Below are 26,542 nucleotides of genomic sequence, written 5' to 3'. Positions count from 1 at the left end.
GAGAGCGCGGCGGAGGGCAGAGAGCGCGGCGGAGGGCAGAGAGCGCGGCGGAGGGCAGAGAGCGCGGCGGAGGGCAGAGAGCGGGACTAAAGGGCAGGGACCCGGGGGCGGAGGGGGCAGCCTCCGTTCCCGCTTCCGCCCGGCGTCCAGCCGCGCACACAGCCCTCCAGGCAGGAGCTCTCCGCACCCCCCGCCGCGCTTTACGCCCGGTGCCCATTTTCCTGGAAATTTCCGCCTTCGCATCACAAGATGTCAGAAAGGTTAGCGAATTGCTTAGAAAAGTGGAGACAATATCTGATGAATTTGATATGACGAATGACCTCGGGGGCACAGTTGCGGAAAGGAAGCAGAGCTGTTCAAGCTCTAACTGCTGTTCTTGCCCTAGATACCTGTGATGTTTCACATAGGCTTTTTAAACCTTTTATTTGAAATGTGGTCTCTTGTTAAAAACATTTCCTCTCGGTATAATCTCTACGTCCTACATGCGTTTGCATAATACGGGATAGATCCCTGGATCCCTGGTACTAATGATTTAATGACTGCTCAATTTGGAAGAAAGAACCAAATTCCACCCTCCCCCCCGCCCCCCAGTTTTCTGATTGTAATTTTGAGATTTTGATCAGCATTTCTGGAATTGGGGGCGAAAATACAAAAACACACGAAACTGCAGTCATGATCTCTCCGTGGTGCTGAAGCAACGCTCCCGGCTCTGTGCGGCCACTCTCAGGGCACCTAGTCGTTTGTTTTGAGATTATCATATTCATTTCAGCTTTTAATTCTAATAGTAAATGTTTTCGTCTCTCAATGGTAACTTTCTTCTCATTTAACTAGGTACAAAATCGAGCCAGCATCTTCAATGTTTTAGTTTTCGTATAAGGATAGCAGACATTTGAAAAATTACCTTTTTTTCTATTAGTTTAGCGTAGCACTAGAATTCCTCCTTTTATTGCTGTCCTGCCACAGGCCCAGATTCTCCCTTATTGGTGGAGAAACGGTAGTTGGACTAGAAAACTTGAGGTAGATTCTAGCAGCAAGCTCGGTTCTCAGAACTACATTTCCCACAAACGTGGACTACACTTCCCATGAGGGCTCGGGCGCCTGCGCAGAAGACGCACAGCGACAGCTTCCTGTCTGGGAAACGCAGCGCGGCCGGCTACCGGAAAGTAAGTGTGGGATTTTTGGGGTGGGTTACTTTCTGGGTTCCACAGGGGAAGGGACAAATGGACACACTGCTGAACGGTTGTCTGTTGTCTTCTTTTTGCCCTCTTTCACATACTTTGGCCTTTTCAGGAAAGCATTGGTGTCTGGAAATGAGACATCGCTTAAGACCATGTATTTTTCTTTTGTGCCTGGTACTTTCTGGAGCTCCCGGCGGAAACTCGCCGCAGTCGGGGCGTCTTTAATTCCGTTGTGACGGGAGCTTCAGTGGTCCTTGTACTGTGAAGTACAAAAGTGCTCTGCTGCCCCACTTAGAACTGGATGCTCATAAAACAGTAGAAGTTGAGAACCCAGGATTATGTGGGAGGCTGTGGCAGCAATTTTCAAATTATTTTGGGGATTGCCTTACACACAGAGCACGATTGCTTTCTAGTGATCATAGTGCGTGTCTGCTAATCCTTTGGACAGTACTCCCTCTTCTTCCCTTTGGATTAATATAAAGTTTATCAAGAGGAATGCTATTTGTGTTAACCCACTGGTTCCTGAGATTAGACCTTTTTTTTTTTTTTTTTTTTTTTTTTTTTGAGACTGTCCCCCAGGCAGAGTGCAGTGCCGTGATCACTGCTCACTGCAGCCTCGACCTCCTGAGCTCAAGCGATCCTTCCACCTCAGCCTCCGACTAGCTGGGACTACAGGCGCGCGCCATCTTGGCAGGCTAGTTTTTAATTTTTTGTAGAGACGGTCTCGCTCTGTTGCCCAGGTTGGTCTCGAGCGATCCTCCGTCTTGGCTTCTCAAAATTTTGGGATGACAGGCGTGAGCCACGGCGCCCGGCCCAATGTATGGAACATCTAGTGATGGCTGTTTTAGTTTGTAATTGGTGCTTAGGGGACACACGAATTCCCTCTTTGTGGTCACTTGGCAGCCCTGGCCAAGGTGTTACCTTAAACATCTGCTTGGGAACTACTGCACTTCACCCTCAAGAAGGATAAGGTGTGCTGGAAAAAGCACTGTAGTGTACCAAGTCCTGTTTTTGCCACAAATCTGCCTTATAACCAACTAGACTCACTCTCTGGCCTAGTCCTTTAATTAGCAGGGGAGATGAACTAGTTAACTTTGGAGACTTTGGTAATACTGGACTTTTGAGATCCAAATAAATAATTGGAGTGTTTTGCATGTTAAAATCACCATGTAATTTTTGACCTCATAAAAAGCCGAGGTGTAAATACAAATTACCTTTAATCCCACTACTCAGGAGTTAGGTTTTGATCTTTCCCTGTGTGTACTGAGATCATCCTGTGTTTATATTTCACTTAATTTGCACCTTCCCATATTACTTTCCCCAAGATTCCCAATGACTATTGAATATTCTAATATCTTTAAAAACATTTACTATTCCACTGTTGGTGGACAGTTTGCAGTTTCTACTTGTTTGCGGTGAGTATATCCTACATGCATCTGAGTGGTTGATTACTTCTTTTCCTGAAAAATGCCTAACAGAACTGGGTGAATATGTGAATTATGTGGCTTTAAATGTTATAGGGAAAGTGATTTTCGCAGATAGTAACGGTCAAGGTCATTCACCTTTATGTTAAAGCTTTTTCTCTGTGAACAAGCAAACTGTGCCATCATTCTTCTGGCCTCTGGTGTTAAAACTGACAACTTTTAGATTTTAGATGGTGCCCGTTGGGTTAGAAATATCAAGAACAGATAAAGTACAATTTAAGGTGAGCAGAATTCATATTTTGATCTGCACCCGCATAGGCTAAGTAGGTTCATACCGGTATTTAATTTTGCATCTGATTCCAAATGTTACTAGTTTGAAATTCTACTGGAGTAGGAATAGTCTTCCAAGTGATGCATAATTCCTACAGAAATCTTGGGCAAATTATAAAAAGCATGGTATTCCAGAAAAACAGCTGGCAGGCAAAATATTTTTTAAGTAATTCTGAAATAAAACAAGTTTGAATCCTTTATGTTATATGGTACTGTTTTGGGGCATTATTTAAATAAAACTACTTGGATTTGTTGTATACCTTTAGTAATGAGGGCTCTGTTGTTAACCTCTCCCATCCTTGAGGACTGTGTAAAAGGCAGGTTTTTGTTCCTTCTTATGAGCTCTCATCATAGCCCAGGTTCAAGATCATCTTAGGCAAGTATTTCATTAAATAATGTTCAAGTTCATGAATTTCCAAAATACTTTAATTGATAAGTGTAATGCCCAGCAACTTAAAAAACACACATTAAAGCACAGCAACTCACAATGATAGGTAAAAAAGGTTACAGGACACAAAGGGCCCTTACTAATTTGAAAAAATAGAAAGACTAGGTCTGTTGTTCTTTCTGATGATTTATCTTGCAACTGCTGGATTTGAGTGGCAATTTGGAAGTATCTGATACCAATGTGATATATAGCTAGGAAAGACCAATGATAGGTGAAGTCCTTACCGTAAGATGTTTCTAAGAGCTTTTCAAGACAATTGTTTCTATTTAAAAGGAACGATATAAAGAGCTGGGTTATCTCAAACAATCCTGTGAAAGAAGTTTAAAAAGATTTAAGAAGGAGAAAGAGGGAAGGGAAGCTTCCTGGGTATGACACCATTTGCAAGGTCACAACGAACACCCCAACGGAGTGCAGACCTTTTCTTCTCTGTTGGTACTAGATAATTGTTTGGGACATATATGTGCTGAGGTTTGGATTGGGGTTCTGCTCGACAAAGCATCTGCTCTCGGACACCCCAGCGTAATTCCTTCCTATGATCTTCACCAGGTAAACGTATTGAGTCCCAGTCCCGTTTGTACTCAAAATACCGGGCTACCCGGTCTGTCTTGCCCCGGTTTCGGCTTAACTGGTCCAGCTTTGGGAGAATAAAGGACTTTGGTCTGCTGGCAACAATCAGGTCTTGTTCGTAAGCTGGAGAGCCCATTCCTTCTCTTTGTAGAGAGCAAATGAGCTGATCTTGAGAAATTCCTTGGTATTCATGTGGTGGATTAAATTTTTGTGAAATATCAAATGAAGATTCCTTGTCTTCCTGGAACTGCACATTCATCAGCCTTTGTCTTAAGTCCCAGAGACCCTGATCGTTTTCTGTACCAGATTCTGATTCACTGATAATCGACTCATCTGTTACTAATACTTCCCCATCTGGCTTTCTACGCAGCACCTTTCTCTTCATCACTGGCTTTCGGAGTCTTTGGGAGGCCTCAGAGACTGTTTCTGAAGTGACATTACTTTCTACATGTGGGTACTGTAGTTGCACAGGAAGAGTAGGTCGCTTTCCTGGGGCTATTGAAGCTTTACTGTAGGGATCATATTGGATAGATTGGGCTTCTCTCCTAACATCTCCTTCACCCTGCCCTGCACAGATGTGGGTAAAAGCTGTAGCAGCTGCCAACATTCGTTCTTCTGGATCCATATTAGCCCATACTTGTCTATCAGGTAGAAGTTCTTCCATTGCTTCCCCTACACTGTAGGACCTTCTGCAAGAGATAACATTGGTCAGTTTTCTGATAATAAATTCCCAGCTCATAAATTGCTCATTCCCTTCTATTTTATAGCAGTCAAGTGGAGAAAGAATGGCTAAGGCAATCATAAATTCAATACAGGGTAGTATCAGAACAGTTTAGAGGGGCCTTAACTCAGTTCTAGGCAATCTATTACCTGCTTTCATTTCCACTCTTACTCCTGCTTTCTACTGTTTTGCCATCTTCAGGTCCTAAAACAGGACAGTATAGTTCTGGCATAAGAAAAGCTTGAAACTACATGATATGGGGCATACTGCTTAATGTACACTGTGTAACAGGTACTTAGGGAGTATTTTATGTGCCTGCCATTGTCCTATGTGCTTTACATTTATTAATTCATGTAATTTTCAGCTGTGGGATTATCTGCTTTTCACAGATGAATAACATGAGGCACAGAGAAGTTAAATAACTTGCCCAAGGTTACTCAGCTAGTAAGTAGTGGAGCTGAAATTCTAACTCAAGCAGTTTGGCTTCAGACTGAGTCCCCGCTTTTAACCATAAAAGAGTGATCTAAAAAAAAAAATCACAAAAGCAGTGTTGTGTTCTCACACACACATATAATGTGTATATATATATATGCATACATATAATTTCTATGCTTTAGTTATTTTTTTTTTTGAGATGAAGACTTGCTGCCGCCTAAGCTGGAGCACAGTGGCACGATCTCGGCTCACTGCAACCTCCACTCCCGGGTTCAAGCGATTTTCCTGCCTAAGACTCCAGCGTAAGTGGGACTACTACATGCGTGGGCCACCATGCCCAGCTAATTTTTGAATTTTTAGTAGAGACAGGGTTTTACCATGTTAGCCACGCTGGTCTCAAAATGCCTGACCTCAGGCACCCCACCCGCCTCGGCTTCCCAAAGTGCTGGGATTACATGCGTGAGCCACCGCGCCCAGCTGTCTTAGTAATTTTAACGCATCTTCAGTTGCCAGCTAAATCTGTTTATTCTAGTGTCTGAAATAAATAAATACTACCCACATCAATCAGCCACATACCCAATGCTAGTTTCCTGACTGGATCTGAGATAGGTATCTATTGTCCACTATTTCCTGTGTCCCCACTGTTTTTCTTTTTAAACCGAAAAACTAATACATGCACATGATAATTTTAAGCAAGGACGTTCCCTCCCCCACCAATTTTTACTCTCAAAGGCAATTTCTTATGATTATCCAGAAATTTTCCATATTCACATGTACATTTATTTTTTTATACCATAAAGGAGAGCACTACACAACTCTTCTGAACCTTAAAGATAATCTTGGTTATCCAGCTATATCAGAACAGGCCGACCTTCTTCATTTTATGTTGCGCGGAATTCCAATGTATGAATATACCATACATTTATTCAGCCATTCCCTTACTGTTGTAATTTAGGTTTATAGATTTACTGATGCTAAAACGAATATCTTGCAAGTTTTTATCTATTTGTGCAAGCATATGAATGGGTTAAATTTCTAGACATGGGAGATGTGGGCCAAAAGGTATGTGTATATTCAATTTTAAGAGCTGTTGCCAAAATGTTTACCTCCAAAGAAGCTGTACTGACCATATATTAACAGAGCTTGTTTCTCTATTCCCTCTCCAAAGTGGTATACTATCAAACTTTGTCTTTGCAGTCACTTCCTTGAAAAATAGTTCATATCCTTTTGCATTTACTTCAGCTGAGTAAAATTGAGCATTTAGAAATTTTTTTAACAAATATTTTTATAAGCTTTTTTCTTTTTGTTTGAAATGCTTGGTCTTTGTCCGTCTGACTCTCAAGTTGCTGGATTTTTTTCTTTTTCATTAAAACTGATTTATATATTCATGAAATACATATTAAGGAAGATAGCACTTCACCATCACTTATTTTTTTTCTTCTCAATTTGTTGTTTGCCTTTTGACTTTATTTTTTGCTGGGAGAAATTTTTACTTTTAGGTCACATTTTTGTTTTTCTACAGTTTCTGGGTTTCTAGACTGTTTTGCTTAGAAATGCCTTTCCTACTCCAGAATTTAAGAAAAACGTTATTCCATGTTTTCTTCTAGTACTTTCAGTTTCATTTTTTACAGTTTAAACTTTTAATCTGTTATAGATACAGAAACTCAGAGTAAAAAACTAAGCTACCTACACTTAGATAACATAGCCTTAGAACAGATGTGGAGATGGTCTTCTCTAACTAAAGTAACCATCAGTCACAGATTGTCTAGGACCATCCCAATTTTAAGGATGTAGTATAGTTGTCCTCAGATTATTGAAATATAACAGGAATTTCCACACTGACATCTACATTACATCAGACTGTCTTTTTAAACTATTAGAGGTATGGAAATCTAATATGCATTTAATTCAGCTTTAAAAAGGGGTCAGTGTGCTTAATTACCTTTTTTTCTCCCATCAAAAAGGCTTAAAGTGAGAAAATCTTGTCTCTAGCTTCTACTTCCAATGTGAAATACAACCATCAGTAAGCTTCTTCAGTTAGGCTAGCTTCTACTGCACCACCTAATATTCATCTAACGAATATGAGATGATGGAACATACAAGTCATTTATTTGAAATAATGGAAAGCAGTAGAAACCCAGAGCAGACATAAGTAGCCCACATAAAGAAATCTTATGACTAGAGAATTGAATACAATGAGAAATCAAATGGAAATGTTTTAGAGAAAAACTATTTGTAACATCAGTCCTCAATCAATTCAGTGAAGATAGAGAAATGAAATCTATAGACATTCTCCCTAAATTTTGACTGCTTTAATGAAACCTTAATAGTGACAGCTGAATAATAGTTCTTTACGTCTGTGAACTGGCCAGAAGGGATGGAAAAGAGTATCTATGGATGATCAACCCACAATAAAGCTAAGGCTTGTATCCCTGGAAAAGCAAAAGTATATTCTTTGGGCGTTAAATTTTATATACCATTGGAATATCATCAAAGGAACTGGCACTGAAACTGTTGTATCCCTTTGCTCTCTTTTCAGACAGGGCGGACCTGTATGATTCCTTTATTCCTGGGGCTGTTGTATCATGGCTGATGACACAGACAGAAACCAGACTGAAAAACTCCTAAAAAGAGTACAAGAACTGGAGCAAGAGGTGCAAAGACTTAGAACGGAACAGGCCAAAAATAAGGAGGACTCAAACATTAGAAAAAATTCATCAGGAGCTGGAAAAACTAAGCGTGCATTTGATTTCAGTGCTCATGGCCGAAGACACGTAGCCCTAAGAATAGCCTATATGGGCTGGGGATACCAGGGCTTTGCTAGTCAGGAAAACACAAATAATACCATTGAAGAGAAACTGTTTGAGGCTCTAAGTAAGACTCGACTGGTAGAAAGCAGACAGACATCCAATTATCACCGATGTGGGAGAACAGACAAAGGAGTTAGTGCCTTTGGACAGGTAAGGGCCAATACGCTGTTTCTCAAAGCAAGCAATACTAGGATATTCTAGGCATACACACTGGGTACTGAGATTATTTGTGTCTCTAAAACCCAGTATCTTTGTCTAACTCCACAGGTGATTTCACTTGACCTTCGCTCTCAATTTCCAAGGGGCAGGGATTCTGAGGACTTTAATGTAAAAGAGGAAGCAAATGCTACTGCTGAAGAGATCCGTTATACCCACATTCTCAATCGGGTACTCCCTCCAGACATCCGTATATTGGCCTGGGCCCCTGTAGAACCAAGCTTCAGTGCTAGGTTCAGCTGTCTTGAGCGGACTTACCGCTATTTTTTCCCTCGTGCTGATTTAGATATTGTAGCCATGGATTATGCAGCTCAGAAGTATGTTGGCACCCATGATTTCAGGAACTTGTGTAAAATGGATGTAGCCAATGGTGTGATTAATTTTCAGAGGACTATTCTGTCTGCTCAAGTACGGCTAGTGGGCCAGAGCCCAGGTGAGGGGAGATGGCAAGAACCTTTCCAGTTATGTCAGTTTGAAGTGACTGGCCAGGCATTCCTTTATCATCAAGTCCGATGTATGATGGCTATCCTCTTTCTGATTGGCCAAGGAATGGAGAAGCCAGAGATTATTGATGAGCTGCTGAATATAGAGAAAAATCCCCAGAAGCCTCAATATAGGTGAGTTAAAAACAAAAAACAAATGGCGCATGGCTGTAGTCCCAACTACTCAGGAGGCTGAGGCAAAGAATAACTTGAAGCCAGGAGGCGGAGGTTGCACTGAGCTGAGATTGGACCACTGCATTCCAGCCTGGGTGACAGAGGGAGACTGTCTCAAAAACAAAAACAAAAAAAAAAGAAAAAAATAGCATATCCTCCTCTCCCCCGTAACTATCTAAATAATGGTCACTGATTCTGCCTTCATGAAGCTTTAATCGGAATTGTAGAATGTTACGAACACGTAAGAGAGAGCAGTATATTCTAATTTCCTCTCATTGTTCTATCCCATGAGTAAAGAGACAGGTGTTTTGACCAGGCTCCTTAAGTAAAAGGACATTAATTTCTACATCTTTGTTGTTTCTGAATTTATGTTGAGGTATTATTGTTAGGATGTGGTAAAATTAAAATGAACAAACTATTCATATTAAATCTTGCTTGTTTTATATTACTGAGTAGTCATCCTACTCTACTTCTGAATTTTTCCTAATTTCATATTTCTGAAACGGTAGGAAAGAAAGAATAGTGAAGATTTTTATTTTGAGAACAGGCTGAGATAGATACCAATAATTTTACCTATACTACACAAAATTGCAATGCTATTAACAAATTTGGAAAAAATACCAGCTGTTTTTAATTTTATAGCAGTATGATGGAGCCATGTCTTGTTAGCACTGACATTTACCTAACATAGATCAGGTTGGTCTGATTTGTTGCATTTTTCATTATTGTAATAAAGGTGTTCAAGGTTAGGGATGGTGAGATATTTTCTCAGCTATTAGTCAATATTAACATCAACTGTGACCTCCTACCCAGCTCCCTTAATGCAACTAACCCTTAGATTTTAAAGAACTGTTAGATGGCTGCTATGTATTCTCAAACTTTTTCTTTTCTCTTTTTCTCTAGTATGGCTGTAGAATTTCCTCTAGTCTTATATGACTGTAAGTTTGAAAATGTCAAGTGGATCTATGACCAGGAGGCTCAGGAGTTCAATATTACCCACCTACAACAACTGTGGGCTAATCATGCTGTCAAAACTCACATGTTGTATAGTATGCTACAAGGACTGGACTCTGTTGCAGTACCATGTGGAATTGGACCAAAGATGGATAGAATGACAGAATGGGGAAATGTTAAGCCCTCTGTCATAAAGCAGACCAGTGCCTTTGTAGAAGGAGTGAAGATGCGCACATATAAGCCCCTCATGGACCGTCCTAAATGCCAAGGATTGGAATCCCGGATTCAGCATTTTGTACGTAGGGGACGAATTGAGCACCCACATTTATTCCATGAGGAAGAAACAAAAGCCAAAAGGGACTGTAATGACATAATAGAGGAAGAGAATACTAATTTGGAGACACCAACAAAGAGGGTCTGTGTTGACACAGAAATTAAAAGCATCATTTAACCATAGACAATTTGCCAGGATCTAGGAACCACCTAACGGTAGGTGGACAGAAAGGAAAAAAAAATGTATTTGCAAGTACTAGGAATTCAGATGATCAGCTCTTAAAAAAAAAAAAAAAAAAAAGCAAAAAGACTAAAGCCCTATTAAGGAAGTTATTGCTTTAATAAGAAATTTCAAATACTCTCTTATCCCGGTCCAAAAGGATTAAGAGACTAAAGAAGCAAAAAGCAGTCGTAAAATGGAGACATATTTACGTACACCTGGAAACCTGTGCCTTGTATTCAAATTAATTAAAGCGTAATCCTGCAAGTATCTAATTTGTTGTGTTTTTCTCCCCCAAAGCAGATAAGTTATTCACTACTCATCTGAATTTTCATAAACTGCTTCACCTGAGTGTCTTATTTTCTAAGACAGAATTTAAGAATATTAAATTCATTTAATTAAAGACTGGATAAATTGGTTTAATGCCAGGCACCTACCTGGAAGTTAACTAAATGAATAAAGCACAGTACCTTATCTTACAAAGCATATAAATCTAGTGCAAAGGTTGGTAAATGTTTCTGTGAAGGATTAAAGAGTAAATGTTTTAGGCTTTGTGAAACACAAATGACGTCCATTGCATACGTATTTTTACAATCCTTTACAAATGTAAAAAGCACTCATAGTTCATGGGCCATGGTGTTTGCCAAGCCTTGGGCTAGTGACTATACGCAAGTTCTTATAGAGGAGATATTAAAGCTAAATCTTACAGAACAAGTGGAAGCCAGTTAAAGTGAGGAAAACCACTTTAAGTGTGTCAGAAGGCAGAAGATACAGTTTGTATAAAGGGTTAGAGATGACAGGATATGCATTCAGGCAACTGTGAATTCTTTAATATGGCTTGAGAGTGACAAGAACGTAGTTTAAAAAGGTAAGCAAAGGTCACATTTGTAGAGCAAAGGCATTCCTTAAAAAGCTCAGATTTTGCAGGGCCACTGAAAGAATTTACATGCCCAACAGAATTGTGTGGCAAAAATATTGCTCTGAGTGTTCTGTGGATGGGAAGAGGGCAAGATTGGAGGCATTGTGACAAATTAGGTGGTTGTTGGAGTAATGGAGGCAATGGATGATGAAATGGCCTAGAAGAGACTTTTAGTGAGGCGAACGGAGAGAAGTAGATGAATTTCAGATTAAGAAAGTAGAAACAACAGAACTCAGTGAATATGCTGTTCAAAACTAGGGAGGCGTTCTAGATAACTCCTAAGTTTCAGATGTGAGCAAAATGAGTGGCTGGTAGTACCACATACTGAGAGAGGAAAAATGAGATGGGGCTTTGCTTGTTCTCAAAACAAAGTTAATAAGTGACCCTCAAAATATTACTTGTGAACACCAGTATTTATTCAAAAGAACTCAAAGTTGTCTTAAATACATTATGCTTTGCAGCCATAAAAATAATAAACATCAAAATTTGAACTCAGACCTTCTTCCTCAATAATAATTTTCATAATTGCAGCGTGTGTTATCCACATTTGGAGATTTTACAAATGCTACCTCAGAGAACGAGTAATTTTACAAACTTACATTTGAAGGCTTCTTGTTTATTCTACCTACGACGACTGTTTTGACTTATGTAGTCACTAAATTCTTACTCTTCTAGATTGGATAGTACAATCTAGTCAACGTTGAAAGGATTTTACTTAAGATCTAAGACCCTGATTCCCTAATTTACACTTCTACCATGTTTATGAGATCCAAAGTTTTACTTACCAACCAATAATTAGTTATTTCCTACCCATGCTCAAGACTCCAGGTATACAAATATGTTATCTATCCTCCAGCTGCTAGTGCAAATAACACATGGGACAATTAAAAACAATACTAATATATAAATTGACAGAGCGAGACTCCGTCTCAAAAAAACAAAAAAAAAAACAATACTAATATATAAATCATAAACTAATACTCCATAATTTCTACAGAAGCCCAGCAGGGGGTGGACCACAGAAATAAGACTTCACTGAAAGTTCCAGATTTAGGAAGTAAAATAGCATACAAAAGGTGACGTGACCCTGTAGTACTGAAAAGTACATTATAATAGCTGTTATATCCTAGCAGAGAGGGAACCAGAAAATATCCCCATTTTAGAGATGGGGAAATAGTGGTACAAAATTACTTAAGATTTATTCAAAATTGCCCATTGTATCATCCAAGTCTTCTGGATTTGAATCATTATCACTGCTTTTTGGGTCCTAGTCTATCAACACTTCATTATGCCCTGAGTATTCTTAAAATATAATTACTTTGGCCTTTGATTTTGATTTAAAGATCCTCTTTTTCATGTAATCAATGATCATGGTGGAATAAAACATGTAAGTGCAAACCAAAGTTGTTTTTTTCTGAATTTCTTACCTTATTTCAATGTATCTTGATTGGCATTTACATTCAATTAAAAAAAAACCTAGAAAAGAAGAATAGAGCTTAAAAAAATTAACTCTGAAGCAGTGATACATGGAACAAAATGCACTAACCAAAAGTCATTGTTAGGATACTGTGTAGAAGTAAAGGAATCAGAAGATCAGGGTCTTAGATCTTAAGTAAAATCCTTTCAAGTTTGGCTAGATTATACTATCCGATCTAGAAGAGTAAGAATTTAGTGACTACATTTTTGGTAGTTGCCATAGAAAAAGTCAAGACAGTCATCACAGGTGGAACAAATGGGAAGCCCCCAAATGCAACTTTGCAAAATTACTTGTTCTCTTAGGCAGCATTTGTACAAATTCCAAAGTCTCTGACCCATGGTAGGGACTAAATAAATGTTAGAATAAAGGAATTATTTCAATAGGTTGTGAAATTTAAATGACACTTTTTATATATCTATACATAAATAACCATTTGTGAGACTCTGTTTGGGCCAGGAAGACTTTTGGCAGTAAAGCCAAGAGCTAGTTTTTTTTTTTGTTTTAATGGCATGTGTCCTACTATACAGTGATTAATGTGTTATTTCCTCTGCATTTCAACTGTGTCACACTCCTATTTTTTTCCTTGAACATATGAAGATGGTGTTTGCAAACAAATAAAATACAAACTTTAATAAGGTCCATAGGTAACTGTCAGTTCCTTCTCTTTGTAATATAAAAGATAGAACAATCCTTTCTCTTTACAGGGAAACTTTCACATAAAAGCTAGAGCAACTTGTATTTTGTAAACACAGACAACATTGACCAAAATACCTAATGATATCTTCTCTCCAAAAATCTCAGTGACTCAGCATCCTAGGTTTAGCTACTTACAATCAAAAGGATTTCAAGGGTAGAAGGGGCGAAGACTTTAAATTGAGATAAAGGGACTGGGTCAGTAGACTGTTACAGGGAGGCTATTGCAGTTATAACAAATTTCTCTACCTCTAGGGAGGTAAGCAAGCAGCTTAAGGAATCATAGTATTAAAACAAAACATCCTACCACAAAGGCAAACAATACCATAATGAAGGCAAAAGAGACAACAAACTGGGAGAAATACTTGTAACAGGTTTAAATATCAGTAATTTGAATTCCTCTTAGAAAGCTATTAAAGGGTACACATATCAGTAAGATAAGGGAGAAAAAACAGATGCTTTACCAAAGAAATAATAACTAATAAACAGGCTGGGCGCAGTGGTTCATGCCTGTAATTCCAGCACTTTGGAGGCTGAGGTGGGAGGATCGCTTGGGGCTGGGAAGTAGTTAAAGACCAACCTGTGCAACACAGCAAGACCCCCATCTCTCAAAGAAAAAGAAAAAAAGGTTAGGCGTGGTGGCGTAAGCCTGTAGTCTCAGTACTATGGGGGCTGAAGCAGGAGGACCGCTTGAACCCTGGAGTTTGAGGCTGCAATGAGCTATGATCTGGCCACTGCACTCCAGCCTGGGCACAAAGTCAAAGTCTGTTTGTAAACAACAACAAAAATTAATAAACAGAAAACATGTTCAATCTCAATAATGTGTATAAAAGCATTAAGACACCATTTCAGATTGGTAAGATTTTTCAATACCCAGTGCTGGCGAGTGTGTGAAGAAATAAAAACAAGCGTCCTTATTCTGCCCTGTGTGTTGGGGATAATCCGTTTTTCCAGAAGGCAGTTTGGCATTATTATTGTTTGAGTCGAGTCTCTGTCGCCCAGGCAGTGATCTCAGCTCACTTGCAACCTCCGTCTCGCAGGTTCAAGCGATTCTCCTGCCTCAGCCTCCCAAGTAGCTGAGAGCACAAGCACCCGCCACCACGCCCGTCCAATTTTTTTTTCTATTTTTAGTAGAGACGTGGTTTCACCATGTTTGCCAGCTGGTTTCGAACTCCCAATCTCAAGTGATCCGCCCGCCTCGGCCTCCCAAAGTGCTGGGATAACAGGCGTGAGCCACCGCGGCCGGCCTGATTTCTGATTTATAATGCCAAACTGCCCTCTAGAAAAAACGGATTATTCCCAACACACAGGGCATAAAAGTGCTTGCTTTTATTTCTCCACTTTCTCACCAGCATTGGGTACTGAAAAATCTTACCAATCTAAAAAGGGACGGAGTCTCGCTCTGTCGCCCAGGCTGGAGTGCAGTGCCGCATTCAGCTCACTGCAAGCTTTCTCCACTTGCCATTCTCCTGCCTCACCTCCCGAGTAGCTGGGACTACAGGCGCCCGCCACCTTGTATTTTTTAGGTTTCACTAAAAAGGCTCTCGATCTCCTGACCTTGTGATCCGCCCGTCTCGGTTTCTCTTCAGATCGTGTAAATCTTTCGCCTTTTACTAAAAAGATATCTTAATGTTTTCCTTTGCATGCTTAGTGAGATTGTAGACTGTTTAGAATAGAAAAGATTTACTTCCATTTCGGGGTGGGCAAACACCTTGGACGGTTCCATGCGGCAATTCACAAAAGCTGCAGCTAGAGGGCGACAAGACACGCTCCGCCTTTCAATGGCAAAGCTCGCAGTCGCCCCGCCTGGCCGCGGGCGTGGCTAGGACCCGGATCGCCAGCGGCCTTCGGGACTCCGCTCCAGTCCCGGGGCCGTGGCCGGCCTCCGCCTGGTCCCAGGGGCGCGGCCCAGAAGCTAAGGGAGACCACCAGGACAAAGACGGCGGCGGCGGCCAGCGCACACCGCTACCTCCAGGGGCCGCGGCCCGCCGCGCACAGCGCCTGTAGCTCACGCTGCCCGGGCCGCCTTCCTCAGGAACGCAGAGGTTCGGGACTGCTCGCCAGGCAGGACCTGGAAACCAGGGAGGGAAGCTGCCACTCTGCACCATCCCGACTGTGGGAAAAGGAGCGAGAGCTCCCGTGGCAGTGGGCCGGCAGTCACCAGGTCCCCGCGTCCCGCCGCTTCCGGCCTTCGCCTGGCTTACCCGCGTCGCCGAAGTCCACTCTCTCTACACCGCGTCCTGCCAGCCGCCGGCAGAGCACCGCAGATTCGGTTAGCGTTCGCGTAGCTGGCGCAGGCGCACTTCCCCCCACGCGCCGAGCCTGCCGTTAACCGCCGGCCGCGGAGGTTTAAATCCCGAGAGCGAACCGGTACCCTTAGCCCCGCCCACCGTCCCTCTTATTGGTCCTGAGGGTAAACGTCCTCCAAGTCTGCATCCTGATTGGCGCACATTTTCTCTTGGCCTTCTCCGCAAGCGGGAGCATGCCCGGGATTTCGCATGCTGCGCTAAAAATGGATATCCGAGCCCGCCTAGCTGAGGCGTGCAGGCAGCAGTTGTTGCTGCGATGCCTACGGTGTAGTAAGTCTGGAAGGGAGGTTGGGCCCTCGAAGAGAAGGAGAAAACTCTCAAACCTTGGCTAACGGCGAGGTAGCTGGGATTTTGGAGAGGCCGCCTAACGTTCTGCCACCTCATTGGAATCAGCCTCCGCCCTTCTCAACTGCTGGCTGCTGCGGGGCCAGTGGTGCCGGGAGGGGAAGGCGCTCAGGGCATGGTTCCAACCGTCTGCGTGGGCGCTCTAGACGTGCCCCTAGGGCCTGACAGAGCGGCTGTATGAAGCCCCGGCGCACTGAGCTCCTCCTGAGTAGCTGGGACTACAGGTGTTGCCACCACAGCTAGCTAATTTTTGTATTTTTAGTAGAGAACGGGGTTTCACCATATTGGCCACGCTAGTCTTGAACTCCTGACCTCAAGCGATCCGCCGGCCTCCACCTGCCAAAGTGCTGGGATTTCCAGCGTGAGCCACCGTGCGTTGCCCCAATTAGTTTCTTGTTATCCTTTATATTAAATGTTGATCTTTGAAAACCTTTAATACATAGCAACTTGAAGGATCTACTCCTGCATATTTCATATTTCAAGTGGTATCTTGTGTTCCACCCAACCCTGGTTTTTTTGTGGATTATTTAGTCCTCCAATTTTTCTTAGATCTGATTTAATAATGCTTGTGGTTCCCAGAAATCTACTGAACCCAGGTCAAACCTTAAACAAGAAACTTTAACCAAGACCACTTAAAATAGAGTATATAGAAGAAAATCTTACTCTGCAAACCAAATCTCATCTTAAAAATTTGTTATGGAAAATTTCAAACAAATTTTGAAAAGCCATACATAATGAAGCCCGGTGAACTCAATATCAGATTCAGCAATGATTAACTTATGACCCGTCTTGTTATTTCTGTATCACTAACCACATACCTTGTCTTGTATTGTTTTGAAGCAAATACAAAGTATCTGAAATCTAAATATTTCAGTATAATCTCTGGAAAATTAAAGGACGTCTTAAAAGCATACCATAATATTATTATCACACCTGAAGTACTTAATATGTTTTCTTGCTATCATCAAATATCCAGAGTTCAATTTTCTGCTTGTCTTTTTTTTTTTTAGTCTGCTTACCTGGGTCAGGATCCAGTCAAATCCATGTGATATGTCAAATCCATATGTTCTTAAGCTTCTTTTATTCTTTAAATTTCTCCTTCATTTTTTTTTTCCTTGCAATTTATTTGTCAAAGGAACAAGGTGATTGGTCCTGTACAATCTCCCATAATCTGGATTTTGCTGATTACATCTAAGCGGTGTCGTTTAACATGGCTTCCTTACCTTTTGATTGCAACACAGCTCTCTTCCATATGCTTTCCCTAATTAGGTGTTGTTGGTTTATCAACTCATCAACTTCTTTATGCACTCAGATATTGCTTTCAACTGGTTATATCATCATGCTTAAGGTAACCGCTACTTTTTTTTTTTTTTTTTTTTTTTGAAACAGAGTCTCCTTCTTGTCGCCCAGGTTAGAGTGCAATGGCACGATCTCGACCCACTGCAGCCTCCGCCTCCTGGGTTCAAGTGATTCTCCTGCCTCAGCCTCCTGAGTAGCTGGTATTATAGGCACGTGCCACCGTGCCTAGCTAATTTTGGTATTTTTATTAGAGACGGGGTTTTGCCATGTTGGCCAGGCTGGTCTTGAACTCCTGACCTCAGGTGATCCACCCGCCTCGGCCTCCCAAAGTGTGGGGATTACAGGCGTGAGCCACCGCGCCCGGCCAAGTTAACCACTCCTTTATGATATCTTTGCTTACCTCACCTCTTTGTTGACATTTTCAGACAAACTTCTTCAACTATAGTCCTCCCTTATCTGACTGATTACATCCTGTCTCTAATATTTTCAGTTCTTCTCTGTTTAAGTCTTCTCGGTATTGAAGGCAGAACAATAATGGCATAAAGAATAACAACATGAAAATAACCAGCTTTCCCTTGACACTGCTGCTCCCTTCTGTCAGCCTTTTTGCCCATCCTCTCTCCCCTATTTTCTTTGCTCAGTTGCTCCTTAAGTCCCTACATTCTGGATTCTCCCCTCATCAGTATATTCAAACTGTACTTTCAAAGGTCACCAGTGATCTTGATAGTCAGCTCCAGTTGTCTTGCTCAGCCCTCATTCTTTTTTACTTCTTAAAAGTATTTGATAATCAATTCTGCAAGTATTTAATGAACCCCCGTGGTTAGTACTGTGCTATGTCTTGGTGATTTGATAGTGAATAAAAAGACACAATTTCTGCCCTTATGGAGATTTTGGTCTGATAGGAGAAATTGACACTGATCAAATAATCACAAATTACAGTTGTCCCTCAGTGTAATCTGGGTATTGGTTTCAGGGCCCCTGCATATGCCAAAAATCCATGCATACTTAAGTCCTCAAGTTAGACCTACACACCCACTTATATGAGAAGTTGGCCCTCTGTATACTCAGGTTTCACATTTCTCAAATACTGTATTTTCCATTGCCTTTTGTTGAAAAAAATTCACATATAAGTGAACCTGTGAGTTCAAACTTGTGTTGTTCAAGGGGCAACTGTATTATAAAATTACAGTTGTGTTCAATGCTAAGGAGAGGCAAATGGTTCAATGAGAACATTTAATAATAGGGAGATTTGGCACAGTGTCACTGAACCAAGAATTGAAGGATAAGTAGGTGAAAGGACGTGGAGGGAAGTGAAGAGGGTGAAAGGAGTTTGCTAGGTAGCGGGAATAGCATACTCAAAGGTCTATGAGAATGGAAGAGTCAAGAAACATAAAGACCAGCAAAGAAAATAATGGTAGAGATGAGACTGAGAGATAGGCAAGGGTCAAGTCGTGCAGGTCCTGCAGGCCAAGGCAAGAGATTTGATAAGAGCTCTAGAAACTGAAGTGTTTTAAGCAGGGTTGGGGCTTGACTTAGTCAGATAAGGGCTATACAGATTTGCATTTGAAGTTATTTGTTGGCAGCACTGAGGAGAATGGATTTGAAGAGGGGAAGATTATATGTGAAGTCCAAGTGGGAGAGAGTTACATTATTCCAGGTGGAAGACTGTGGTAGCTTAGGCCAGGAGGATAATAGCCAGAGATTTCAAGAAGGCGATAGAGATAGTTAGTTGCTAAAACTCATGATGACTTGAAATGGATTGACTGGGGTTGGGATGTGAAAGAGAGGCAGGTCATGGATTATTCATAGGATTCCTGTTTGCACAACTGGATTCTGTTTTCTGAGATAGAGAATACAGGAAGAAAACCGTGTTTTGAGATACAGAGTTAGATTTTGGGCATGTAGAATTTGAGATACCCTGGGGGCCTCCAGGTGGAGATAAAAGTAGGTAGAATATAAGCTCATATTATGGTGTCATATTATCTAGGCACAAAATCTGCCTCCTCTACTCCCTGTTTGTGATGAGGACAAGTTATTAACCTACTTTGAAGAAGTAAAAAAGAATGAGGACTGAGCTTGGAGCTTAGATGAAACATATGGCCTAGTAATGTGGATGTATGACTCATTTGCATGTAGGTGGATGTGGTTTAAGTAAAGGGTAAGAACAAGGTCTTCCAGGGAGAAAGTACAGAATGAAAGAAGGCAGCCTGTGTGGTACCAAGTGTGTTCACTGCCCTGTCCTGAAACTCTCATTCGTGGAACTCAGGGTACCTTGTCCTGGCTCCTCCCAGCTCTCTTCTGCCTCTCAACTATTGCTGTACCCCAAGTGTTGATCCTTTCTGTTTTTGTTTTTTTAAATCTTGGAGAGCTTAATGGTTTTGTTGCTTCCACTATCCATTTTATATGGAGTAATTTCAAAATCTGTATTTCTAGTCCTTACCTTTCTCCTGAGTTTCTAATATCTACCTTAGCTGTATTCTAGCGTCTCTACATAGATGTCTTTTCATCCTCCCGAATGCAACATGTCTGAATTTTTTTTTTTTTTTTTTGAGATGGAGTCTCGCTCTGTCGCCCAGGCTGGAGTGCAGTGGCGCGATCTCTGCTCACTGCAAGCTCCGCCTCCTGGGTTCACGCCATTCTCCTGCTTCAGCCTGCTGAGTAGCTGGTACTACAGGTGCCTGCCACCACGCCTGGCTAATTTTTTTGTATTTTTAGTAGAGACAGGGTTTCACTGTGTTAGCAAGGATGGTCTCGATCTCCTGACCTCATGATCTGCCTGCCTCGGCCTCCCAAATATCTGAAATTTTTATTACTTAATCTTTCCCCTCTGGATTCACCGTGTGATTTCCCCTGTTTGTATCTGTGGTATTGATCACTCCCAACATTTAATCATTTTTTACTTTTTCTCATCCTCATTTTTCTAATAAACATTACATTATTAAGCTTTATTACTCTCCTTTCCATTCCCTTTTTGCTACTGATTACTATTTCAGTCCTAATTATTTCATTCTTGGATTCTTTCAGTAACACATTTAATAATATGGGAGGACATGGTTATCGAAAGATACAGTTACAGCAAATTTAGCTTCAAGTTCAAATTGGCTCTTACTTGTGATTCCAGAATCAAACAATACCTCATTTTATAAAATAGAATGAGTGTTCAGATGAAGTGAGTAGAAGAGTTTGGCTTCATAGGCAGAAAAGGGTAGAAGAAAGCAGAAATGGAACAAAAAGTAGATTGGTCGGTTCAGAATTTCTTTCCTTATAGTGTTAAAACAGGGAACATCCTCATCATGCTAGCTTAGGTAAACCGTACTCCTGATTGGTTGCTACGAATCTTCTGTTTTTGGAAAACTGGCCTGCAGTCTCCCTTTCTTTGGCAGTCCTTTAATCCATGGCCACCATAAAGCAGTGAACTTTTTTCAAATCCTCCTAGGGCCTTGCTGCTTTTCTATTTGGCATTAGGGGGGGGGAGCTGCTACTAAGACTGGGTGTATGGGGAACTGCGGAGTAATCGAATCTTTGCATTAGTCTTATAATGTTACAAAAGGATAGCCTCAGTTTCAGATGTCAGTTTGATTATGTGGCACCTATTTGAATGACTTCATTCTGGTTTGTTTGGTCTCTTGGGACCTAATGCAGGAGGCTAGTCCAAACAATGGCCTCCCATACTTTGTTTACATGGTATAGTTAAGAATATAAGCTCGTATTATGGTGTCACATTATCTAGGCACAAATTCTGCCTTCTCTACTCCCTAGTTTGTGAAAAGGACAAGTTACTTAGCCTCTCTTTGACTAAATTTTCTCACTTACAAAATGGGGATAATATGCTTGAGCGCGGGAGGTAGAGGCTGTAGTGAGCTATGATCACACCACTGCACTCTAGCCTGGGCGACATCTCACCTAGGCTAGAAATCTCACCTTTGAAATCTCCTAAATGATAAGAGTGGCTTTTGAATGCTAGGGAGATGACTGGTTGCAGGATGGGGGCTGGTCACCAGAAAGACCAAGGCATGATTAGAATTGGTTGGAACTTTCAGCCCTATGTCCCGGTCACCAGGGAGGGGAGAGAGGCTACAGACTGAGTTGATCACCAATGACCAATGTAATCAATCATGCCTATGCAATACAGTTTCCATAAAAAGTTAAAAGGATAGCTTGTGGGGAGCTTCCGAATAGTTGAACATATAGAGGTTCCTTGAGGGTGGCATGCCCAGAGAGGGCATGGAAGCTTCATACCCCCTCTCTCTCACATGCTTGCCCTAGGTACCTCTTCCAGCTCTGACCCTATTTCGAAGTAGATAGAATCACAATGGAACTAGAAGACACCCAGCTGATGTCCACTGCAGAGTTGATTGCTTGGTGTGTGGGGAAATAACTCCCATACATGTGGTGTCGCAAGTGTTGTGTTGAGTGGTATGTGAGAGTGGAGGGGAAAAAAGTTTCACTAACTCAATTTCTTTTATGGGGTTGTGGTGAGAATTAAATTAAAAAGTGCATGTTAGCACAGTGTCTGCCAAGTAATAATAACTAAATACATTATAGATACTGTATAGTATTCAGGCACCATGGGAACCCCACCGTTGGATTCTAGACCAGTAAAGCAGGGTTTAATAGGGTTGGGGGCGAAAAAAAAGTTCCACTTCTGAGGGAACAACTCAATAGTGGGTGAGTTTGATCATTTTGATTACGGATTTCGGAGTTATTCTTCATTCTTATTCTTATTAGATGAATAGCTCCCTGCCTTCCCTTATATCTCTTTTGGCTCAATCCATCCTACATCATTGCCAGATGAATCTTCCTAAAACTTTAATCAAGTTATTTTGCTTAAGCACTTGCAGTGATTTATGTTTGCCAGAGTAAATTCAGTTTCCCTGGGTTCCTGCACAACCTGGAGCCATCCTGCCTTTTCAGTCTTATTTCCCCTCTACTCAAGTCCTCTATTCTAGCTAGTTTTGTTTCTTCGCTGTCCTGAAAGCCACTTGGCTTATTTAACTCTGTGCCCTACACTGCCTTCTTTATCTAGATTGTCCTCTCGTCTCCTTCCGAATCCCATGGAGCTGTTGAATTCTCAGCTCCAACTCACCTCTTCTACCAAGCCTAACTACCCTTCAGCCATTGGAATCTGACCATCGTTGAAATTTCTGTAGCACTTGCTTTTGTCATTTAACACCTACAACATTTAGATTGAGACTGTTATTATTCTGTTGATTCTTTTCTTCTTGAGCTGCTCTTTCCAATCTTACTTTCTGATATTTCATAATGTGAGACCTTCACCAGTATGTTTACTAAACACTCAAATGTCAGCTGCGATGATGATGGACAATCAAAACTGTCTCCAGACATCACCAAATGTCCAGTCCACCATGGGGTCAACAATATCCAGGATTGAGAATCAACATCTAGTATTCACAACGTCTAGCATTGCTACAGGATGATGATGATGAAGAGATGATGTACATTTCCACTGATAGTCATACAGGGCCTTCTGTGTTTATGTCTCTTTCCAGCAATCACAAAGGCAGTGTGTTATACAGGAAGCGGCAACAAAGGAACAGGAATCAGGAGACTAGAGTTCTGGTCTCAGTAATTTGCTTTAATAATTTGGGTAAGTTAGTCTGTGTTTCAGCTATTTCACCTACAAAATCAATAGTTAAATGAGATATTGTTAATTGCTTTCTATTCTAAAATTCTTTTCTTCTTAAATCTATTGTTTAACGGCAACTCAAGTTTGTTATTCTCAATTATTCTTATTTACATATTAAGCATTTTTACTTATATTTTGCCTTACTGTTATTACTTTTCCAAGTATATGTGTCTTATTCTCTCAAGAATATCAAGCTTTTTGGGGCAGCATATGTGTTATATTTGTTGTTATTCATAACATCTAGTATTGCTACATGTACAATGAAAATCAAGTTTGGTTGAATTAATTTTGATTTATTTTCATTTTTGGTAATTTTAGCCTTTATCCCTCAGGAGAAAAACATTTAGTTACTTCCTTTCACTTAGTAATTTATTTCACTTAGTTCCTGTCCTGAAATTACTAATAATCAATGAGATTCCTCATTTGGGAGGGATAGAGTGAAAGATATTAATGTTGTAAATCAGGGTTTCTCAACCTCAGCACTATTGACATTTTTGTCTTGACACTTCTTCGTTATGGGGGCTGTTCTGTGCATTTTGGGATGTTTGGCAGCATTCCTGGCCTCTACCCCCTAGATTCAGCAGCACTCTTTCCATTGTGACCATCAGAAATGGCTCCTGACATCACCAAAAGTCTACCGTGGGAGTTAACAACATCCAGGATTGAGAATCAACTATTCTAAATAAAAGGAAGACTAGATGCGCCAGACTGTGAATGAGGTTTTCTTGTATTTCTTCTTCTTCTTTTTTTAAAATTTTACTTTAAGTTCTGGGATACATGTGCAGAACATGCAGGTTTGTTACATAGGTATACATGTACCATGGTGGTTTGCTGAACCCATCAACCATCATCTAGGTTTTAAGCCCCGCGTGTATTAGTTATTTGTCCTAATGCTCTCCTTCCCCTTGCTCCCCGCCCCCTGACAGGCCCCAGTGTGTGATGTTCCCCTCCCTGTGTCCATGTGTTCTCATTGTTCAACTACCACTTATGAGTGAGAACATGCAGTGTTTGGTTTTCTGTCCCTGTGTTAGTTTGCTGAGAATGATGGTTTCCAGCCTCATCCATGTCTCTGCAAAGGACATGAACTCATGAATGAGGTTTTCTTTACATCCTATTTCTTTGTATCTGGCTTACTTCTTAAATTTTTAGAAATAAGAGATCCTCTGTCACTTTACCCAATTATCTCCACTGGTAACATCTTGCAAAACCATGCTACAATATCACACAAGGATATTAACATTGATAAGGTCAAGATAAAGAACAAAGTTCCCTCATGTTGCCATTTTATATCTACACCCAATATCTTTCCACCCTGACTTCCTATTTAAATGGAATCATACAGTATAGAACTTTTGGGAATTTTTTTCACTCAAAAAATTATCTGGAGATTCATCCAGGTTGTTCTTTTCCACTGTTGAGCAGTATTCCATGGCATGGATGTATCACAGTTTGTTTAAACATTTACCCGCTGGGGGACATCTGGATTATTTCCACTTTTTTTTTTTTTGCAATTGTAAACAGTGTTACTATAAACATTCACATACAGATTTTTGTGTGAATATGTTTTCATCTCTCTCGAATAAATGCCCAAGAGTACAATTGCCTGGCTATATGGTAGTTGCATGTTTAGTTTTAAAAGAAACTGCCAAACTAATTTATTTTCCATGTACATTTTACATTCCCATCAGTGGTGTATGAATGATCCAGTTTTTGTGCATCCTCGCCAGCATTTGATACTGTCAGCTTTTAATTTCAGCCACTCCCTAGGTATGTAGTAACATTTCATTGTGGTTTTAATTTACGTTAAATTCAATGTAGCTAATAATGTTGAAAATCTCATGCATTCATCATTTGAATATTCTCTTTAGTGAACCGTTTCATGTCTTTTGCCCATTTTCTAATTTTATTTATGTTTTTAGTGTTGAATTTTGAGAGTTCTTTATATGTTCTAGATACTAGTCTTTTGCCAAACAGGTGGTATGAAAATACTTTCTCCTGATCTATAGGTTGTATTTTTATGCCCTTAGTAGGGCCTTTCACCAAGCAAAACTTTTAAATTTTATTAAATCCAACTAATTAATTTTTCCTTTTATGGATCATACATTTAGTGGTAAGTCTAAGAACTCTTTACTTAGCTCTAAATCCCCAAAATTTTCTCATTTTTTTCTAAAAGTTTTATATAGTTTTACATTTTATATATTTAAGTCTGTGATCCATTCTGAGTTAATTTTTGTATAAGGTGGATATGGTTTGGATGTGGTTTGTTTGTCTCCACCAAAACTCATGTTGAAATTTGATCCTCTATGTGGTGATGTTGGGCTGTGGGACCTAGTGGGAAGTGTTTGGGTTTTGGGGGTGGATCCCTCATGAAATGGCTTTGCATTCTCACTCTGGCAACACTGGATTAGTTCTCAGAAGAATGGATTAGTTCCCATAAGAGTGGTTGTTATAAAGCCTGGATGCTCTTCAGGTTTTCTCTCTTTGTACCTGTTCTCTTCTCATTTGACCTTTTCTGCCATGTTATGACACCTTCACCAGAAGCCAGGGTGGCCATGTCCTTGAACTTCCAAGCCTGCAGAACCTTGAGCTAAATAAACCTCTTTTCTTTCTAAATTACCCAATCTCAGGTATTTAGAGAATGGTTTACCCTTAGAGAATGGTTCTGGTTAACTTCTGGACTTAAAATCTCCTTGCTAATTAAGTACTGTTTTAACTGGGGGCAGAATGGGTGCCTTAAAAGAACTTAGGGACCTAATGGCGGTTTTCCTACTGATGGGGCAGTATCAGAACTAAAATTTGGCTTTGGAGGACATTTTACTTCTAATTGTTGAAGGTGGAGTTTTCCCATTCACAGAAGTGGCATAAAGCCTGGTCTCTAGTATAGGGGTGCAAAAAGGGAGGAGAATTGGGAGGCTAGAGTGTTGTAGCAATGGATCGACAAGGTGCCTCATGGAGAGGCTTCCTGTTCCACTAGGTGGCGCTATTGACCTAGAAACACCACGTGTTTCCCAGAGGGAGGGTAGAGAAATGATTATTGAGAAAGGCTTTTTGCTCCTAGAAAATGACAGAAAACAGCATTCCCTTGTGCTATATTCCCATATATTACTATGGCATTCCCTAATCTTTCCTAAAAGGACTACTGCCCTGTTTTCAAAGGGAATGCTTCCAGTTTTTGCCCATTCAGTATGTATTGGCTGTGGGTTTGTCATAAATAGCTCTTATTATTTTGAAATACATCCCATCAATACCTAGTTTATTGAGAGTTTTTAGCATGAAGGGCTGTAAAATTTTGTCAAAGGCCTTTTCTGCATCTATTGAGATAATCATGTGGTTTTTGTCTTTGGTGCTGTTTATGTGATGGATTACATTTATTGATATGTGTATATTGAACCAGCCTTGCATCCCAGGGATGAAGCCAACTTGATCGTGGTGGATAAGCTTTTTGATGTGCTGCTGGATTTGGTTTGCCAGTATTTTATTGAGGATTCTGCATCGATGTTCATCAGGGATATTGGTCTAAAATTCTCTTTTTTTGTTGTGTCTCTACCAGGCTTTGGTATCAGGAAGATGCTGGCCTCATAAAATGAGTTAGGGAGGATTCCCTCTTTTTCTGTTGATTGG

At 40.7% G+C, this 26,542-nt stretch overlaps 4 protein-coding genes across 9 annotated transcripts in view; 2 read left to right on the top strand and 2 right to left on the bottom strand.

Annotated features, from left to right (window-relative positions):
* Window positions 1-26,542, bottom strand: part of DDX25 (DEAD-box helicase 25) — a 100,637-nt gene that overhangs the window by 15,667 nt on the left and 58,428 nt on the right. The gene's annotated exons all lie outside the window — the stretch shown is intronic.
* On the top strand, window positions 80-10,502 carry PUS3 (pseudouridine synthase 3). 3 transcript variants are annotated; one of them, XM_050755700.1, is made up of 5 exons: window positions 80-260; window positions 964-1,163; window positions 7,643-8,063; window positions 8,181-8,746; window positions 9,689-10,502. In XM_050755700.1, exons 3-5 carry the CDS (start codon window positions 7,689-7,691, stop codon window positions 10,188-10,190), a joined length of 1,443 nt encoding a protein of 480 aa, XP_050611657.1. In that variant the 5' UTR covers window positions 80-260; window positions 964-1,163; window positions 7,643-7,688; the 3' UTR covers window positions 10,191-10,502. The 3 variants fall into 3 exon arrangements, with proteins under 3 accessions (XP_050611657.1, XP_050611656.1, XP_050611655.1); XM_050755699.1 differs by having other exon boundaries at window positions 832-1,163; XM_050755698.1 differs by having other exon boundaries at window positions 80-1,163.
* HYLS1 (HYLS1 centriolar and ciliogenesis associated) lies at window positions 3,341-17,585 on the bottom strand. 4 transcript variants are annotated; one of them, XM_050755731.1, is made up of 3 exons: window positions 16,995-17,584; window positions 12,579-12,627; window positions 3,341-4,636 (listed from the first exon to the last, which is right to left on the bottom strand). In XM_050755731.1, the coding sequence occupies exon 3, from the start codon at window positions 4,609-4,611 to the stop codon at window positions 3,712-3,714; it is 900 nt and encodes a 299-aa protein (XP_050611688.1). In that variant the 5' UTR covers window positions 4,612-4,636; window positions 12,579-12,627; window positions 16,995-17,584; the 3' UTR covers window positions 3,341-3,711. The 4 variants fall into 4 exon arrangements, with proteins under 4 accessions (XP_050611688.1, XP_050611686.1, XP_050611689.1 ...); XM_050755729.1 differs by lacking the exon at window positions 16,995-17,584 and adding an exon at window positions 15,526-15,666; XM_050755732.1 differs by lacking the exon at window positions 12,579-12,627 and having other exon boundaries at window positions 16,995-17,585.
* Window positions 15,642-26,542, top strand: part of PATE2 (prostate and testis expressed 2) — a 108,610-nt gene continuing 97,709 nt past the window's right edge. The window contains exons 1-2 of the mRNA XM_050755755.1: window positions 15,642-16,199; window positions 22,785-22,882. The gene's annotated coding sequence lies outside the window, so the exon portion shown is untranslated. The remainder of the gene's footprint in view (window positions 16,200-22,784; window positions 22,883-26,542) is intronic.

The sequence above is a fragment of the Macaca thibetana genome, chromosome 14, assembly GCF_024542745.1.
Source record: "Macaca thibetana thibetana isolate TM-01 chromosome 14, ASM2454274v1, whole genome shotgun sequence".
In the NCBI taxonomy this organism is placed as follows: Eukaryota; Metazoa; Chordata; class Mammalia; order Primates; family Cercopithecidae; genus Macaca; species Macaca thibetana.
This window is presented reverse-complemented; position numbering and strand designations above follow the sequence as displayed.

Bases quoted from the DNA above. Each gene is read 5' to 3' on its own strand.
- HYLS1 (XM_050755732.1), bottom strand. From the start codon at position 4,611: ATGGAAGAACTTCTACCTGATAGACAAGTATGGGCTAATATGGATCCA.
- PUS3 (XM_050755700.1), top strand. From the start codon at position 7,689: ATGGCTGATGACACAGACAGAAACCAGACTGAAAAACTCCTAAAAAGA. The intron at 8,064-8,180 runs GTAAGGGCCAAT...CTAACTCCACAG, and splicing joins GAGTTAGTGCCTTTGGACAG to GTGATTTCACTTGACCTTCG. The intron at 8,747-9,688 runs GTGAGTTAAAAA...CTTTTTCTCTAG, and splicing joins CCCCAGAAGCCTCAATATAG to TATGGCTGTAGAATTTCCTC.